We start from the raw sequence: 19034 nt of genomic DNA on the forward strand, positions 1-19034 counted from the left end.
ACAGTTTGTCCAGATGAAGTAAGACAGTGATGTTTAATGTGCTGTGAAAGTGAAACAATAATAAACTGGGGCCGTCAGCGATGTTTGCACGCAAAGGGGTTAAACAGTCACAATAATGTGCCATATGTTGCTGTTAAATTAGATAAGCCTGTTTTTAATTATTACTTGTCAGTACTGAACAAAACATATTTATGGTCTACATTTCTCTCAGGTCCCCTGAGATCTTGAATTTGTTTGGCAAGCTACATTTAATGCATTCTGGTGCTGCCTTAGAATCTGGCCACTACAAAGTACAGCAGAAAAAAAGTAAACGCTTTTATATGCTTGTGGTATTTTAAGAGATCCCTACCAGTAGCTCCAGAAGGAATTCTTTATGGTAAGATGTATCTTGTCCATCAGGAAGCTCAGGGAGGAGACACAGGTATGCGGACACCCGGTGGAGGGTATTGGGACTACAAGCAGACAGAAGAACAGACAAAACTGAGTCACAGATGAACAAAAGCACACAGAGCCAATTCAAAGCAGCACCTCTAAGCAGCTCAAGAAGGCATCTCCATGCACATGTAATTTATCTAACATGTCATAAAAATCATATACAACCAAAAAAAAAAAAATCCATTTCACAATTTAAGTGTCTATTTTCAAACTATTAGCCACTAATTTCTTGATTTGTAATGTTCTCAGTATCTTGGTTAAGGAAATATTCCGATTTTTTTTTTTTTTTTCGTATTTAGCAATTAACTGAAGAAATAATTGACAGATTAATTGATTATTAAAAGAATCATTAGTAAAACATGATTGTGGGAACCCCATGTGGAGCTAAGGGACTTTATCAGCAAGCTCTGGCAGGAGCCATTAATCTAATGGAGCGTATCTCTCTCTCTCTCTCTGAAGAGAGAACACATCATCACACTTAACTGCTGTTACTCACCTGAGATGGCCGAAGTGTTTGGTGAGGGACTCTCGCATGTCCACAGCGGCCACATTAGACAGGGCAAAATCACTGAGCTCAGGGAAATGAGCGAACGCTGCTCTCTGAAAGACAAACACCAGTCAGAGAACTTCTGAAACATCCCACAGATTCAATAATCATAGAGCAATGAATCATCACAGACCACATGACTGCTCCAGAACAGACTCGGGTGGCTACCAATACACCAAAAGTGATACAAGAACCAACTTCTCCATTACTGAACCTGAGTGTTGCACATAACTTCAGACCACTGGATTTAGATCATCTGCTTGGGGCTTCTATGCTTTAAAAATATTCATTTAGGTAAAGGGCCATACTACATATTAATACATACTAGTTATTTATAGGAGAAATACTGGTGGTCCTGTGGCTTAGTGGTAGGGCATTGCATTAGCAGCGCAAAAGGTTATGGGTTCAATTCCCAGGGAACACACATCCTGTTAAAAAGATGAATAGCCTGAATGCACTGTAAGCTGCTTTGGATAAAAGCGTCTGCAAAATCCATAAATGTAAATGTAGATCAAATACAGTGCACAATATAATAAGAGTACAATTAATTAGCAGTAAATCCCCATCAACTGCTTTCCAATGGAGCTGCAGTTAATACACAGAGCCGTAGTCCACTGACACGCTACACTATATAGAGTTCATTTATGAAGATGAATTGCAGTTGATGGGGATTTACTACTAATCAAGGAACCGACTTTACTGACGAGATGCACATGATCATATCCTTCAATATATTATCCAGCCCTATTGCTGGGCAATTCTTACATTTTTTTTTTTTTTTTTTCGCGATTAATCATGATGAAAAACTAATAATGCATTCAAAAGTAGTGAATTGTGCACTTTTTATTTTAAAAGTAGGCCTACTGCTATATGAACTAAAGTGTAATAACATTTGGTTTGCAAACGCTTTTTATAGCAGTGTTTCTTTTACATAGCAGCTAAAATATTTTATGTGGCCTGAATCTCAACTTATAACACAAATGTAGTTCAATTAAATATAAAACAAGCTATTTGTCACTATCAGGACATTAACGTTTTTATAGAAAATATTTTATAGCTTGTTATAGAATAAGTTATGCTCAGAGCCTTGATCATAACGTTTCTACAATATTTAGTAGTAGCTTACTAATAAAAAAACTGTTATCGCACAATCAAATAATTGTCGGAGTTAATCAATTAGTTCTTAAATTCAAACCATGTATAAATCCCTCAGATGAGTGTGAGGGACTGATGAGGGTGTGTGAGAGACGGTTACCTGTAGAGAGGTGATTCTGTCGTAGTGAAGTGTGGTCATCTCTTTCTGTGTGAGTGCATTTCCTGTCTGATCACTGATCTCAAAGCCGGTGTAGAACTTCAACATGTCCAGGAGCTGAACACAACAACAATCAACAGTTCAGTATCTCTACATCTAACAGACGCAGTACTCTGTGTGTCTTTATGTGCTTAGGCCTGCTGTCATAGTTTTTGTCTTACTAATGTAAAGCATTCTTACGTTTGCAGAAAGGAGCTATTGTAATACGCTTACAATAACCATAGTACGTTAAATAATGAAAGCAGTGGCAGTGGTTGAAAAGGCTTTACAATTTGGGAAAATATTTAATGATTTTTATGCAAAAAAATTGTTTGCGCCATTTAAAAACTATAAAAAGCCAAGTCTGATGTGCTTGTTTGCAGGGATGTACAATTTGACCAATCGACTAAGTACAGAGAAACAAAAGAGGAAGGCACAGTGCTGTACCTGGCAGAAGAGGTGACCCTCTTTCTCCCGGTCTGTGAGGTGAGACAGCTGGCAGTTGACCACCAGATGAGCGTCATCCAACACGGTGTTGAACCAGCGGCGGGTCGGGAGGAGAGCCTGGCCAAGACCGGCAAGGTTAGAAACATGTTCACGTCATGTAGCAACGGACAAAGTGACAGATCATGTCTTCTGTATTCTGATGCACATCCGAGTGTAATGGATTATCAGAAAAGTAGAAATGCATCAGCTGTTGATTGGATGTTAAGATGTGGGTGTGGCACTCAAAAGTTGAGGCAGATGATCACAAGGGGCAGGGTTTGGAATGCCAACTCACCTCCAGGTCAATCATGAACTCGATGAATCTCTCACAGTAGTGAACCTTCTCCACGGGGACGGCGCCTAGAGCAACATCAACCACAAAACACATCAAAGCGGCGAGGACACATCTCATTTCACACAGACAGACAAACATGGCATTCTGGGGTGGATGCTGGATCTGCGTTCAGAGGGAAATGCAGTGAAGAGAGAGTGTGACAGTATTGTGATGGTCTCATAAACAGTGTGTGCCACACCATCTCCAGACTGAACAGGTGGATGATGGGAGGGGGGCACGTGGGCCTGTGTTAGCAGAGCGGTGAGAGGAGCCCACAGGAGAGCATCAGCTGCTCTGAAGCTGGGTCATGTCACAGGACAGTGAAAACAGAGAGAAAAATAAATCACTGCCTGAGGGGCGGCAGGAAGAACGAGGCCTTATGGGTAACAGAAATCAGTCCCATCTTAACTTGTAGCACAAATGCAGGCGAGGTCTTTTAGTGTCATTGTCCAAACATCCCCTTTAGCTGCTGCTTCATCTGTCTTTTTGTGGTCAAATTCTTACTGATTTTTATCAAGCAAACTTAAGAATTCGTTTGATTTCACTAACTAAGACCATGCCACAAACCAGCTACAAAACTGGGGAAGAGTAGAAAGAGGATGAGGGGGTCGAGGGAATGGGATGATGGTCAGGATGATCAGGGCATCTTGAATTGATGGCTCAGGGAGACTCAGGGTGGGAGTACCGTCTCTAATATATATTTAGGCCAGACAATGAGGACCCCCTGATACAACCTGATAGAGACATAATGTGGGAGAAGGTTGGCTGAATGGATGAAAAGGGAGGCGTGGCCCTGCTCCTGAACTATAGTTAATATCAATTAACTCCAAATTGTTAGTAGTATTTCCAGATGAACACTGACTGAACTGAAGCAGCTTGGATTTACTTAATTCTCCATCAATCATAAACTCAAGAGCTGCTTCAAGCGTTTCTATCAGATGAGCGCATCAGGTCAATTCGTGGTTGTCTCTCCCTTTTCAAGAGAGGAATAAAAGTCTTATTCAGACTATATTTACGTCATCTGGTGCTGATGGCCCAAACCGTGTCTGTCATCCCATTGGGGCTGTTGCGATTGAGAGTTTCAGTGCTGGGTAGCAGCACAGAGCTTATGTCCAAAGCGCCACCTCAACCACAAAGAGATAATGTGATTGACATTGGCTGCGAGCTGTCCGCTGCTGGAGAGAGTGTCGCTGCATGTTGGGGTGCAATGTGCGGTAGCAGAACAGAGAAAGGAAATCAATTCATTACAGGTGACTCGTGTCCCGGGAACAATGAATGCAGGGGCAGATCTCCTGTCAAGGGGGAACGCTCTGTACAGGAAATGGACTCTCCAAACTCAGGTAGTGAACCAGTTGTTGTAGAGGTTTGGCCGAGGTGCCCTAGATTTCTTCACCTTGCTCCAAAATACTCATTGTCCTCTATTATTCTCTCTGATGGGAGACGGTGCATCTATTGCACAAAGACCTCCTATCACAAGCGCATAGAGAGACTTTTCAACCGGCAGCGGACAAAGTGGCTCTTTGGGCCTGGCCTGTGAGAGGTTGAATTCAAGTGTTACGGGTTTGCCTCTGAGGATGATTGAAACTATTCAAAATGAGAGAGCGGTTTCGATGCACTCTGCATTTGGCGGCAAATGGAATGAGTTTGAGCTTTGAGCAAACGCAAAATGTTCCTTTTCACTGTTTGGTGGCAGAGGTGTTATGTTTTCTGCAAGAACTTTTAGGTGAGGGCCTAAACATCGATGTCTTTGGTAGCGTTCAAATTAGAGAAAGTCATTTTGAAAGTAATTGAGACTTCAAATAACATTTGCATCGATTGCATTGTTCTGCCAATAGATTATTTATCATTGAATCATTCATTCAAGAGATTTATTCAAATACACGAAGAAGACAAGTGAAGTAAAACAGCAGTATTTATCCAAGAGAAGCATTTATGAGTCATTAATTCTTTCATTCAAACCACTTTTCGATAAGTTAAATGTTAAATACTGATGTATTAAATATTATATTTGAAATACATATAACAATTCAAATTAATTAAATGCTTTTACATAGACTGCAGCCATTTTTGGACACACATTATTTCGTTTATTTCAGAATCGTGATCTCTATTTGATAAAAACATATTGTTAAGTTTGGAAATGATTACATCTGTCTTTATTCAATACATTATGACTTTTGGAGTTTACAATGCTTTAGCATTATCGGAAATGTTTGGACCACACAAATCGGAAACAATGCAGCCTCTAATGAAATCTAGAATGAATAAATAGTTCTGTTATATTAGGACAGATAATAAACTCTGAATCACTCTCAGAATCAGTGTCAGACGAACTGTCAAGAGACCAAGAGACATCGCTCTCTGCTCCTCCATCAGACTCTGCATCATCAATGTTCTCAAGCAAGGATAAAACCTCAGTGACAGTCATTTTCTTTCTTGTTGACATTTTGACGGTAAAGCTAAGTTTTAGCTTAGCAAAAGCATACAAAACTGCCAGAGAAAGGTTGCTAGGCAACAGCTACGCACATCTTTAACGACGGGAAAAAGCGCTGAGGAGATACAACGCCTGTAATATGTGCGGTCAAATTGACCGCTATGGCCATTCAAGGTAGAAATACTCAGAACTCTTTTGTGTTTTGTAATTTTAATAAAATAACAATGTTAAAATAAAATTTACATTAATTTAAGAAAAGTCATGGAACTGTAGTTATATGGGTTTTATTTCAACAAAGTTATTACATTGCAAATCTTTAAAACGGTCAAAATGACTGCCTTGGTAGTTCTAGTGTTAATTTGCACTAAAATATTTTTGTGCATATCTTCAAGTATGAGCTCCATATTCCATATTGTCTATATTATCACTATGTCAGACTATAAGCCATCAAAGCCTGGTGTATTTAATATGATACTCAACAAAAAAAACACACATGCAAGATTAGATTTTTCTGACTTATTTCTAATATTAAGCTTTACGAAGTTAAAATAGAACAGCTATTTTAAATGGAAATATTTTACAATATTACAGTTTTTGTGACCAAATTAATTTAGTCTTGGTAAGCATAAAAGACTTCTTTCAGAAACAAAAAAACACATACATGCATACATAAACACACCTATATGTGTGTGTGTGTGTTTTATACTGTAGGGGAAGGCATAAATACAATCAATGATATTCAAAGCCAAATATATGTATAATCACCCTGAAACGCTGGTGTGAATAAACAGGTTTACCTGCTGCAGGGATGGACATGAGCACCACCAGGAATTTCTTGATGAGGGAAGCGAGAAAGGTGCGCTCCTTCTTAGCTCTGTGGAAACACAGTTCATGAGACTCACAGGACACAGTTTGGAGGTGTTTCAGGTTTATGGGGCGTGAGGCTGTGTCTTACTGCTCCATCTCCTGCGGCTCCATCTTCTCATAGTTCTTCTTAATGAGGTTCCAGAACTTCTGCAGTTTTGGGACCTTCTTCAGTTCCTGCTGCAGCCTCGTCTGAATAACCACAAAATCCGGAGTCACTTTCAAAAATCTCAAATCTCAAAACATCAAGTATCCATGCATGAAATATATAGTAATGCATAAAATGAAAATAATATGTAATAGTGCATGTAATAAAAAAATGTAATAAGACAAAGTTATACTGAGTATAATATTGAGTTTTTGTACTGTAACGCATTCATTTTGTAAAATATGGCTGATGTAATGGACAGCAGGATATAACGCTCATTTAGGACATGAAACGCAGTAATATTCACCGGCAGCAGACACATCCACATGGGCAGAGAGACCAGCTTCTGCACCTGCTCACGGATCAAGTCCACTTCCTGTAGTCACAAAGAAAGAGAAAAATATCTTCTGTTAGTTCTGCTTTAACAGGGATGAAGCTGAACCTCACATCACATTAGTTCAAATACAGAGCTTTTGAAGACATTTCTTTTTTTCAGTTTGTGTTGCTGATCACTGGATGCAATCTCTATATAGTTCAAATCAAACACTGTTGTATCATCAATGTCCATGTGCTCCTGCCACTTACTAATGCTACTTGTCTTCTGTATGTGGGAAAAAAACAAACAAAAAAATGCACTTACCATTTATTTCCAAATACAATCAAATTCTCAAACAGAAAAAACCGAGAGTGAAAATGCAGATTCACTACAGGTGTAATTTTCTGCACTGGACCCTGTCACAGCATCTGTACTTGCACTATAGAAAGCATTCATCAGCTCATGACTCGTTAATAATGCAGAGTTCAGTCATGACGGATGCTCTCTGACCACAGCATGATTGCACCATCCCTAACATTTAATCAGGGACATTATAGGCCTATGATGGTCTTTCTATTGATACTCAAACAGAAAACCTTCCTCCACAGTGCATGCATAAACAGAAATACACACGATTAGCATACAAACACTAGACAAACTCATCAACAATGCAAATGCACCATCTGCTTTAGAATGGGGAGACAGCATGACTTAAATTAGCAATAGGGATGTCAACGATTAATCGATGATCGATTAATTGTCGATAAGAGATGCAATCGATTAAGGCTATCGATGGTCGGTTAACCGATTCAATGTTGGGCTGCGTGCGGCTCATGCGCACTCAACACGTGCGAGCGGCTGTCAGTGACGGTGACGATATATAAAAGCATCATCATTCAAAATGTACAAATTAAGCTTTTAATGTGATTTAAACTTTAAAGTACATTCAAATAGAAACAACATAAAAGTTCTTCAACATTAAATGCAATAGAAATGTAGTTACTAATCATTTCATCAGATAACTGTTTTATATCGTGCGCTTTGCAGGGCTGCGGGACACAGTGACAGGACAGGTAGTCTATTCTAGGGCTGCAACTAACGATTATTTTGATAATCGATTAATCTGTCGATTATTTTTACGATTAATCGATTAATCAGTTTATGTACTTATATTTTAGTTTTTTTCCATTTTTTCCCCAAGTAAATTATTAATAAAGGGTCTTTATCATTCAGCATAGATTTTTAAGAGATTTTAACCATTTTGCATTGTCATATCCTCATCAAAAATATACCTGGAGTTGTTTTATTATGTTAGTAATCCTTTGTCGAACTCTTCTGCAATCAAAACACTGACCCATACTCTAGCAAAATTCACAAGGAGATTTCAAATATTGTTTTCACCATGGCAGTCCTTAGAGCTCCTAAAGTAGTTTAACATCCCAAACAAAGCTTAAGGAATCTTTGGGAACATATTTTCACGAAGTATAAGGATAAAACAGAATAAAATTGCAGTGCATTGTATTTTATTATTTACTGGGAAAAAGCTTTATAGCTTATGCTGTGAAATTGTAAACAATCCTTCGAAAAAAAGTGCCAATGGCATGAAACCTGAATGGAACTCACAATTTAAAGTAAAATCCATCAGAAGGTTGTCCAGAAAAAAAAATTGGGACACACACAAAAAACCTGCTGTGTGAAAAAGAGCAGTGAATACTTAGAAAAGAAGTGCATTTTAAATATACTCAAACATTTACCTCTCTCATTCAGTCATAATTAGTCTGCACGACTGAATTATGAACTGGTAAACGACAAACTGATCACATAACATGTTTGTAAAGCTTTAAATGTTAACTGTTAAAAAGTAATGTTATCAGCTTTTACGACTAAACATTTGCAAACAACCTTGTACTGGAGAATCTGCACAAATAAAATTCTTAGGGGCCGTTCACATATCGCACCTAAAAACGCGTGGAAAACGCTAGTCGCGCCGCTTTCTCCTTCTTTCCAAAGCGCTCGGGCAGAAGCGCCCCTGAGGCGTCTGCCTTTGCTAAGCAACCATGACGTGCTCTCCATGACGTGCCCTCTGCATTAAGACCCGGAAATTTCAGCAAAGGATAAATGGATGCGGTGTGGACGGGCCTGGAAAAACGGGCGCATCGCACCGCGTCGCTTCCATTATGAGAGTGCATACTGCGCGCCTACATAGGAAATAACGAACTTGAGCACGCAAAAGACACGATATGTGAACGGCCCCTTAAACAGTTCAGTAGTGCAGAGTTTACAGGTTACTCTTCATTTTGAAGGCTCAAAGTAAAGTACTCCCACTTCCCGCTGAATGCTGCAGAGACGCTGTTCGGGAAGCACGTGACATAAAACGAGGCCAGCTATTGGCTATTCGCTACTTCACCTGCTGTACTGGCTGAGTAAAACCTCCGGTGGCTCATTACTGCCACACTTTGGTCACCGCAGATTTGAAATATGCACGAAATGAGCCGCTTATGGCAAATAAAATTTATTTAGCGACGAATCGATTACTAAATTAGTTGACAACTATTTTAATAATCGATTTTAATCGATTAAATCGATTCGTTGTTTCAGCTCTAGTCTATTCATTCCTACAACTTGTTAATTCATTCCTACGAATTATTAATGTGGCAATTGTCCATGTTTCATTAATTTTGATTCCTAAATAACCCATGATTTAAGTGAAATAAGGGAACAAATTAATAAATCGAACGAATTCTTAATTCATGAAATCTTTAATTTCCCTTCCCATGTTTACCACAGTAAGAGATGCGAAAACAGTTATTAAAAGCGAAAGATAATAAAATAAACCTGGGAAATTAGAGGGTTAGACTATGAAGATTTAGGAAAAGAAACAATGCCTAAATATACTGAATTTGTGGAAATTCGTGACCAACCGGCAAACCAGAACAAAGCCGCGTAAATGAAGACTATGGGGTCCAAAAGCATGGTCGCGATCTAACATTTTCCAGTTAACCTATTATTCCTCTAATAAACAAAGCTTTTATACCACACTTATCATAATCAGATCTTATCATTTCTAAATAAATAATTGCTGGATTCAAAACAGCGATTAATAGGCGCTGTGACCGACACATTCCTGGAGCATTCACTGCTGTCACTAAACGATGACGCCGAGCATCGTTCACAAGTTTCTGCATGGACCTGACTAGGGCACAGGTTCTAAGCCCTGGGACAAAATGGGATGCTTTAAGGAAAATGTATAGCCTACTAAGTAATAGGCCCAACATAAAAATAACAATTTGTTTTCATGTTTTTTTTTTTTTTTTTTTTTTTTAATAGGCTATGCGAAATATATCCGACTTAAATAATTAAGATTAACGGATTTAAAACAGAAGTGTGGGCGCTCCATAAATTCACAAAAAAAAAAAAAGGATGACAACGCATTCTGTTTGTTTGCTTTATTTTACAAGAGCACAAATCTTCTGTTTTTATTGTGTGTGCACAAATGAAAGTAAACACTTTTGCGGAAAATATATAAATATTTTTAATGTCTCAGCTGTTTCGATCGCCCCGGAGCTTGCTGCACACGTAGCTATATTCTAGCGATTCAAACTTACATCGCAGTCTGTTCATTATCAAAATAAAATGTCAACTAAACATTAAAAGGTTACACTGGTCAGTTTAAATAGACCGTAGTATACCGGTCCACTCTGCTGTTATGCCAAGGACGTTTTTGCTCATATGAAGAGGATCATCTTTTCCGTCTATATGCGAATGCGTGTTAAGTACAAGCCTAGTTTACATTATAAATAATAGTTTAACATTCAAATACATTGCGAATATGGAAACATTTCGATTTGTGCCGAATGAGACATGAGCAATAACCTCCAAATAAATCTAGCCAAAGCCGCGCTCGCTCATCCTCGTGCACGCATGCACTGTCACGATCTAATGCGCTGTATGCCGGATTTTTAAAAATCTGACATTTTCTAGGACAGAATCCAGCAGGATCAAATTAATGTGAGCAACTGTGTTTTGGTGCAGCAGCGCCGATGTAGTTCACTTAATGTGCAGCGCAGTCACACGCGCTCCACATTTCGGATAATTTTATACAATAATGTCAGTTGAAAACATCGCAATTGTGCTTTAAAATACAACAACGAGCACCACAAAACCATTTAAAGAGGCGCGTTCAGCGTTCTCCGTGCGGGATTGGAAACTGTCAACAAAGTAAAATGACCTCAAAAGTATGGCGCGCTCTCTTCATTTTATCAAATGGTCATAATCGCATCTATTCATTTTATAATCCTGCTACTAGCATCATTTTATTCAGACTAAAACCTCTTTAATTCAAGTGAGAAAGCGTTTTGTGTGTGTGTGTGGCTTTTGCACATCCTGTCATACCGCTGACTGCGTGCCTGCAATAGAAGCATTTTGCAGTATTATGGTTAACGATTAATCGATTAATTGATCGTTAATTTAAACGACGATCGATCATGGAAATAATCGAAATTTGACATCCCTAATTAGCAACAACCCAAAAATAGACTAACACATCTTTGAATTTAAGTTGTCATTATAACTGCTATTTGGTGTCATTTCTAAAGTGTTTTGTACTTGTTTCTTAAGTGCAGTTAAAAAATAAATAAAATAAAACATATTTCAGTGTGTTTGCTCTGTGCAAGGCCACAGTGCCACCAAGTGATGCGCCCAGGAAACAACAGCTCATTAGCAATTGTAGCCAAAATCAACAAATGCAAACACAGGAGGTTATTAACCACTGCTAATGATTGGTAACTAACCAGACTGTTGAAGCAGTGATCGAGGAAGAGCAGCAGCACGGTTTGCTCCTTCAGCGGCAGGCCGAGCTCCTCACCGGACAGACACGACTCCATCACACACTTGAAGAAGTGAGGGAAGTGTGTGGGCGCACGCTTAAAAACCTGAAGAGACAGAAATTTGGCTCAAACTGTTACTGTGGATCTGAAATCGGTTCTGATGTTGTCGTTAAAAATGTGTCAATGCAAAAAAAGTCATGCACCGAAACAAAATTTTTACCAAAACACCAAATCCGAAAGCAGTTTTCATTTAGCCCAAATACTGAACTGAAAAGAAAATCTCAGTAATTAAATCTGAATTTGTATTTTCAATACAGTGTGTCAAAATGTGTGCACATCAGTAGTGAATGTGTTGTAATCAATGTCATTCATGTACAGAAGTGTAACTTTTATTTGACATAGCATTGCAAGTGTTTCACATGCAATCTACCCATTCATCCACGGTTTAACACAAACCTCCCACGCTGGAACATTTTCTCTAAACTTCTCATTGACGATACAGCAGATGGACATCAGGTAGCCGTTACTGGAGGCTTCAGGCGTGTAGTTGGGCCACAGGTAGTTCTCCAGATACTGGCTGTAAAACCAACAGAGCATCAGCAAACCAGCAGTCCTACAGATCCACCACACAACCAGACCTGAGCGGAAACACCAACCTGAACTCCAACAGCATGATCTTTCTGATCGCAAATCTAAAAAAACAAACAGCCAACATGCATCAAAGTTTTTCCATTTAAAACAGTTTCATATAGTACACAAGACAACAGCAGCTCTGCTTTCACTAATTTCTACAACAAGCTCTTAGTGGAAAGTCTGACAGACTATAACAATAACAACGACCACAGTATTTATAATAATAATAAAGCAAGAACTAAACATAAAAATTCTTACTTTGATTTAAGAATCTCATTCTGATAAATGTCTTCAATGACCTGAAAACAGAAAATATTCAATTGTTATAAGTCACATCCTGAATTAAGCTAGTTGATCATTCACTGCATTGAAAATGCATTTCTGGACATACACAACAATACATGAACAGAAGACAACAAACCTTTAGGATCTATATTTCGAGTAATATCTCTCTTTATATATATATATATTCTGTAAAGTCAAGTCCTGCAGACTGAGGCTAAAGGAGGATTAAAGGTCAAAGCCTCACCTGAGGATCGAATGGTAGTTTGTTCTTGACATGAGGAGCCCAGTATTTGTTTGAAAGCTGAAGAGAGAGAAACACAAAGAGGAGTTAAGTAAGTTAAGCCCGTCTGGTGCTGATCTGAGTTGATAAAGTCCTCTAACTCACCTGAGTCACATACTCCGCGTTGATCTGAGACACCGGAGGCGCAGAGGTCTTCATCACCCTCGAGTCCTTCTGCATCATTCACACGATCGGTGACAAACCAGCAAACTGAACAAATATAATAATAATCCGGTGCCTTACGATCGCTACAGGCGTCTGTTTATCTACTCGATGCCTGAAAGTTTCATTCACATCTTTCAGCATTCACTGCTGAAAACCAGAATAGATTAAATATACGCTGCGGTGTGAACTCAATCAATTCAAACTTTGTTTATAACAGAAACGTCATGAAAACGTTGCGTAGCTTTAGCTGTATGCTAACATGTGCAACTGAAAGTGGCGGCTGATGACAACTTCCGCTTTCTTCTTCTTCTTTGGCTTTACACGACCGCTTGAGTCCTTAACCTCGCATTACTGCCATCTTCAGGTTCTTGTTATTTCCAATATACATTAGTATAATGTAGTTGTCATGAGTCCCGTTTTAGTCAGAAAGCAAATCATAAAATATTTCGTTCCTTGTTCACTTCTGCTCGTAGACTGTATAAAGATCCTACTGCAGTCCAGTATACTCTTTACTCCACGTCTTATTGGTCCTATTATTTCCATGTCATTTAGCATATCCATCCTCTGTAATATATTCATATTTTTTTCTACAATTAATAAGGACATATTCTATTTGGCACCGGTCACAAAACACAGCTGGATGTTTTCCCATGATATGAAGAGTGCTTTTTAATTCTTAAACTGGTCATAATAATCTCTTCTCTCCTGTTTCCTCCCTTATTTTCCACACTGCTGACTCTTTTCTTTAATCATATAAATGTCTTCCTTTTAGTTTTTCATCCCAGCTGTGGTGTCATTCTCAGATATTTTTCCCCCACACTATACTCTTTCCTTCTGATATTGAAAGACTGATGACTGTTTCTATACTCTCTTTTTGCAGTGCTTTCTTATCTATTTTGAAGCCGTTGGATGCTTGAATCTGATTGGTTGACGAACGTTCTGAGGTGTGCAATTATTTTAATAATTCAACGGCCCAGAGTCAGTTATTCCTTACACATTCAATCCATTCTAATGTCATCAAAATATCAAACAGCTCAACATCATAAACACTTAAGTGATCTGAATTCACCTGCTCTTTTTACTCTTCTGTTTGGAAACTACAATTGCACCACCTGTAACTCATGTTTTGGGGTCTTTTGATCCATCTGTAAAAAACTTGCTAAAAATTAATGTTATTTTTGGTTCACATGTCTATAAAATCCACTCACCAAATCAACTTGATAGTTTGCTATTTTGGTCTGTAATACCTTCAGATCCACTATTGGAGTGTCAAACCATACCAGAGTTGAACAAAACCCCTTTCCATATCCTCCCAGGTCACGTGCAGCATCATCTCCTGTCCAACCAAAACTACATTTTCCCCTCTTTCCCTTTTCCCAATTGTCTTGTAACACTCTTTTGGTTGGGTGACTATCTATCTGTCCCTTCAAATCCTGCTCCCCACTCCACTCCTGTAAGACACTTCATAATGTTCAATACATTTTTTACATTTATCCTCCACTTGTTAATGTGTGATCTCCATGTTAGTCATGAATCAAACCAAACCCCCCAAAAACTCTTTCCAGATTATTCCTGTACAGTTTCAGTTTAATATCTTTATTTTTCTTTCCAGAGAGAAACATCACTTTTGAATTTCCAGCTGAAATCTTAAAACCCCATTCCATTCCCTATTTTTCAATCTGATGAATTCCTGTGTTTTCTTAACTACATATTTTATAATTTTCCCACGTTTCCGAAGTGGGTTTCCCATCGTCTGCAAACAATGATCTGGTCATGTCATTCAATACATTATTAAATATATAATTTATCATAACTGAATTTTTTTAGGACTTATAACACTCCCTTGTGGGGTTACATTTTCTGTATGCTTATTTGAAATATCTGCTCCCATTTTAACTTGAATTGATCTTCCTTTTAAGAAATCTAAAATCCAATTAAAAACTTTACCTCTTACTCCCAATTTGGGTAGTTTAAGCATTAACCCTCTCTCCATAACATAATTTTCCTTCCAACTACTTCTAATATACTTCTACCATAGATTCTTTATTTATTTGAGCTTTTCTTACATCGTCCTCTAAACACAACACTAGATCCATTGTGACCCTTCCTCTCCTAAAGCCCATTCGACATACCTTTATCAAACCCTTTTTATTTCCAAAACATACATTAATCTCTTATTTACCATTCTTTCCATTAATTTGCAAGTATGCAATGTTAATGCTATAGTTTGATGGCTTTTTCTTCTTCTTTTAATAACGTTTTATGGCGGATGGCAAACCAAATTCTGGTGCATTTACCTCCACCAACTGGACTGGAGTGTGAAATAATAAGCAACTATTATATACATTTTATTAAAACATGCTCTGTTGCTTCCGCTTTCTGAGTGCCCTTCCAAAATAAAAGCTGGAATACTTTCTTTGCAGAAGAAGAGAGATACATTTTTAGACAAAGGTCAGTGGTTCGCAACCTTTTTGATTTAAAGGCCTCAGCTGTTATCAAAACTTACTCATAATTTTTACCCGATGCTCTATGGAGCTTGGCAATGGAAAAATGTATAGTATTGATAAAAATGAACATAGAATTTTAAGATCTTATTAATTAATTAATAAGATTTACACAACTTATAACTATATATATATATATATATATATATATATATATGGATCATACTTTTCAAATTACGGCTTCCTGATATATTCAGTTTTTATTTTACTTATTTATTTTTAGACCGTGGGTCAGTTCTCGTTGTTGATCACTCTTTTTCAACATGGCAGTTACTATATACATACATACAAAGCTAACATTTAGGTATTTATGTCTGTGCTTGAAGTTTGGTGAGTTTCAGCTCTTTCATGGATGTTGGCTTTGTGAAGTTCTCTGTGGTTGGCGTGTGTGGAAACAGGATCTTCAAGGTGAATATTGAAGTTTAGCTGTCACTTTGCTGCAGTAGTTCTGTGGTGTTTGGACACAATTCTTCTTAATAGTCAATAGAATAGTCCATATCACAAAGTAGAGATAACTGGCAATGAAAAGATAAACAAAAGAAAATAACAACATTCTTTGTTTGTTTTTGTAATTGTAGTCTACACAAATTAAAACTTTATAATAATGGGCATTCGCATTATATTGTCCAACCCATGTGCACGGCATGCAGCATTTAATTCTGATTCTGAATTAAACATAAGTGATGCTTTCCTCCATTGTACAGCCTGTGACCCCGAAACTGATCATGAGAACTCAGTTCTCTAAATGCACTGTGAGAAGGAACAAGAGGTGGCAAGAAACAGTTTCCTTCTATACCCAGCGTGGCAGATTCATAATGTTAGGTGACTTTAACATACATGTTGATTCTGATCATTTTGATACTGGAAAATAATTTTTATCTGTTTTAGATTATTTTGATGTATCACAGCATATTGATTTCCCCACACATTTGCTTTGCACTGCTGGTATTGACAATGTTGGTGCTCAGGGTCTTGAATTGGGCATCTCTGACCGTAAAATTATAGTCTTTGTTTTTTCCTCTCACCATTGTAAAACCAAAAACGAAAACTACTATAGCTCACTGTAACTGAAATCTGTAAACACTGACAATTTTTCTGTTGCTATTGCTGCCTCCCTTCTCTCATCCACACTCAAACTCCTGAGCCCTGATAAGATACTCTCACCCTGAATCTATTTGTAATGTTTTGGATGACCTTGCTACACTAAAAAAATAGGACTGTCCTTTCTGCTCACTCCTCTTCTTGGTTCACCCCTGAACATAATGAAAGCTGAATGTCATATTGAATGACTGAATGATATAAAATCATCCCTTGTAGAGCATGCTATTGCTGTCTCAGATTCAGTAGTGAAATATAAAGAAACACTTAACACTGCACACTCTACCTTTCTCTGTGTCTATTAGGTTACTCACTCAACCCTCTTTCTTAACCACAAATATATCTGCGATCGAACAACTGATTATCAAATTTAACTCTGCTTCCAGCACACTTGATCCTATTCCAACATACTTTCTCAAAAACCTTTTGCCTGCACTCATTCAACCTATTATTTATATTATAAACATTGCCACTAATTATGTTCCAAAAGACCTAAAAGTAGCTGACATCACCCCAATCCTTAAGAAACCTTAATTTGATAACACATATCTGAATACTTTTAGATGAATATCAAACATCCTATTTGTTGCTAAATACTTGAGAAGGTAGTTGCAGCACAACTGCAGACTCATTTAGAAAAACATAATCTTTATGAACAGTTACAATCTGGTTTCCGTCCCTCTTACAGCACTTTTAAAAGTGGTTAATGATCTCCTTCTGGTTTCTGATTCAGGTACCCACAGTACCCACAGTGCAGCCTTTGATACTGTTTGCCACCCTGTTCTTCTCTCTCAACTATCTGCTATATGTATCAATGGTGCTGCTCTTCAGTGGCTAACTTCATATCTTTAAGATTGACATAAATTTGTTATAATAAATACGAATAGTTCGCACAGTGTCACTATTTCCCATGGTGTCCCCCAAGGTTCTGTACTTGGTCCACTTCTATTTCTCATTTACGTGAAGTCACTGGGTCAGATCATCAGACGTCATGGTCTCAATTTTCAGAGCTACGCTGATGATATTCAAATCTATTTTACAGTTCAACGTAACTCAGTTTGTCCACCCCTTTCTATTGTTTTATGTCTTCAAGAACTTTAAAACCTGGATGTCAGATAACTTTTTTAAACTAAATGCAGACAAAACGAAAGTTCTACTGGTTGGCCCGAAATCACAAAGCTCCTCCCAGCATGATGCTTTCAAAGATATTGATGGTGTCCAGATTAGGCCCTCGACAAATGTTTGAAGTTTGGGAGTGTTGTTTGACTCTGCTTTATGCTATAATTCACATATTGGTCAGACTGCTAAATCATGCTTTTACCAATTGTGAAATATTGTTCGTATACATCCCTAATTTAATTTTGTAGATGCTGAAACTATTATACATAGCTTTATAACCTCTAGATTGGATCTGCAAACATCTGCAAAAACATTCAAGCATTTAAAAAAAAAAGGCTAAATAAATAAGTAAAATAATAATAATAATAATAATAATAATAATAATAATAATAATAATAATAATAATAATAATAATAATAAAATGTGCTTGCCCTTTCTCTTTTGAGGAGTAACTGTTTTTTTTTCATATGCAAAAAATGTTATTATTTATAAAATTATTATTTTCTGCTCAATATAAAATGTTCTTAATTTTTTTCAGCATGTTTCACATGATACATGATGTAAAAAGCCAAAGTTGATCTCCAAAAATAATAATGTAATAGAGCAACAATGAAAATAACACTTTATTTTTTTTTTTTTTTAAGAACTTTTTCTCTCACCATTACGAGAACCTCAACCCGTTACAAATAACATCAAAAGAACATTCCAAAAATGTTGTTTTTAGAATGTTTTCTGTCACCGTTACAAGAACCTCAATTGTATAAATAACAAAAAAAGTTCTGAAAATGTTGTTCTAAGATCGTTTTTAAATCAACAGTTAATAACATAATTAACATCCTATAAAACTATCTTTAAGAATGTTGTCAAAACTTTTAAATACTTTTTTAAAAAAACTTTAAAGGGGTCATATGGAATTGCTAAAAAGAACATTCGTTTGTGTGTTTTTTATTATTTTCCACATAATGTACTTTATTGCTGCTCCTCTATGCCCCGCATTTCTGAAATGCGTCGGTTTTTACAAAGCTCATCGTTCTGAAGAGCTAGGTGTGCTCTGATTGGACAGCTATCCAATGCTTTGTGATTGGCAGAATACCTCAAGCATGTGATGAATTTGTGTATGAATTTTTTGCATTTTAACATACTGTGATGCCGTCTCCTGGCGCAAGACAAAACAATGAAACCCATTACAAATGAGGCATTTATTGCATCCAGTGGGGAAATAATTACTGGTTATAAAGAGTTATGCTGTGTTTTACGCGTTCCGTTGCC

The 19034-nt window shown here is 37.4% G+C and overlaps 1 protein-coding gene across 2 annotated transcripts in view; it reads right to left on the reverse strand.

Moving 5' to 3' along the window:
* Positions 1 to 13351, reverse strand: part of aqr (aquarius intron-binding spliceosomal factor) — a 48135-nt gene extending 34784 nt beyond the window's left edge. The window contains exons 1-14 of one of the 2 annotated variants that reach the window (XM_026285267.1): positions 12985 to 13351; positions 12844 to 12900; positions 12573 to 12613; positions 12338 to 12373; positions 12138 to 12258; positions 11646 to 11786; positions 6847 to 6915; positions 6483 to 6583; positions 6325 to 6401; positions 3055 to 3119; positions 2721 to 2837; positions 2238 to 2351; positions 932 to 1035; positions 350 to 452 (exon numbers count right to left, since the gene is read on the reverse strand). In XM_026285267.1, coding sequence (XP_026141052.1) covers positions 350 to 452; positions 932 to 1035; positions 2238 to 2351; positions 2721 to 2837; positions 3055 to 3119; positions 6325 to 6401; positions 6483 to 6583; positions 6847 to 6915; positions 11646 to 11786; positions 12138 to 12258; positions 12338 to 12373; positions 12573 to 12613; positions 12844 to 12900; positions 12985 to 13062 — 1224 coding nt within the window. In that variant the 5' untranslated portion in view covers positions 13063 to 13351. The remainder of the gene's footprint in view (positions 1 to 349; positions 453 to 931; positions 1036 to 2237; positions 2352 to 2720; positions 2838 to 3054; positions 3120 to 6324; positions 6402 to 6482; positions 6584 to 6846; positions 6916 to 11645; positions 11787 to 12137; positions 12259 to 12337; positions 12374 to 12572; positions 12614 to 12843; positions 12901 to 12984) is intronic. The other variant, XM_026285268.1, reaches the window with a different exon arrangement.
* Positions 13352 to 19034: the final 5683 nt, after the last annotated feature.

The sequence above is a fragment of the Carassius auratus genome, chromosome 17, assembly GCF_003368295.1.
Source record: "Carassius auratus strain Wakin chromosome 17, ASM336829v1, whole genome shotgun sequence".
Classification (NCBI taxonomy): domain Eukaryota; kingdom Metazoa; phylum Chordata; class Actinopteri; order Cypriniformes; family Cyprinidae; genus Carassius; species Carassius auratus.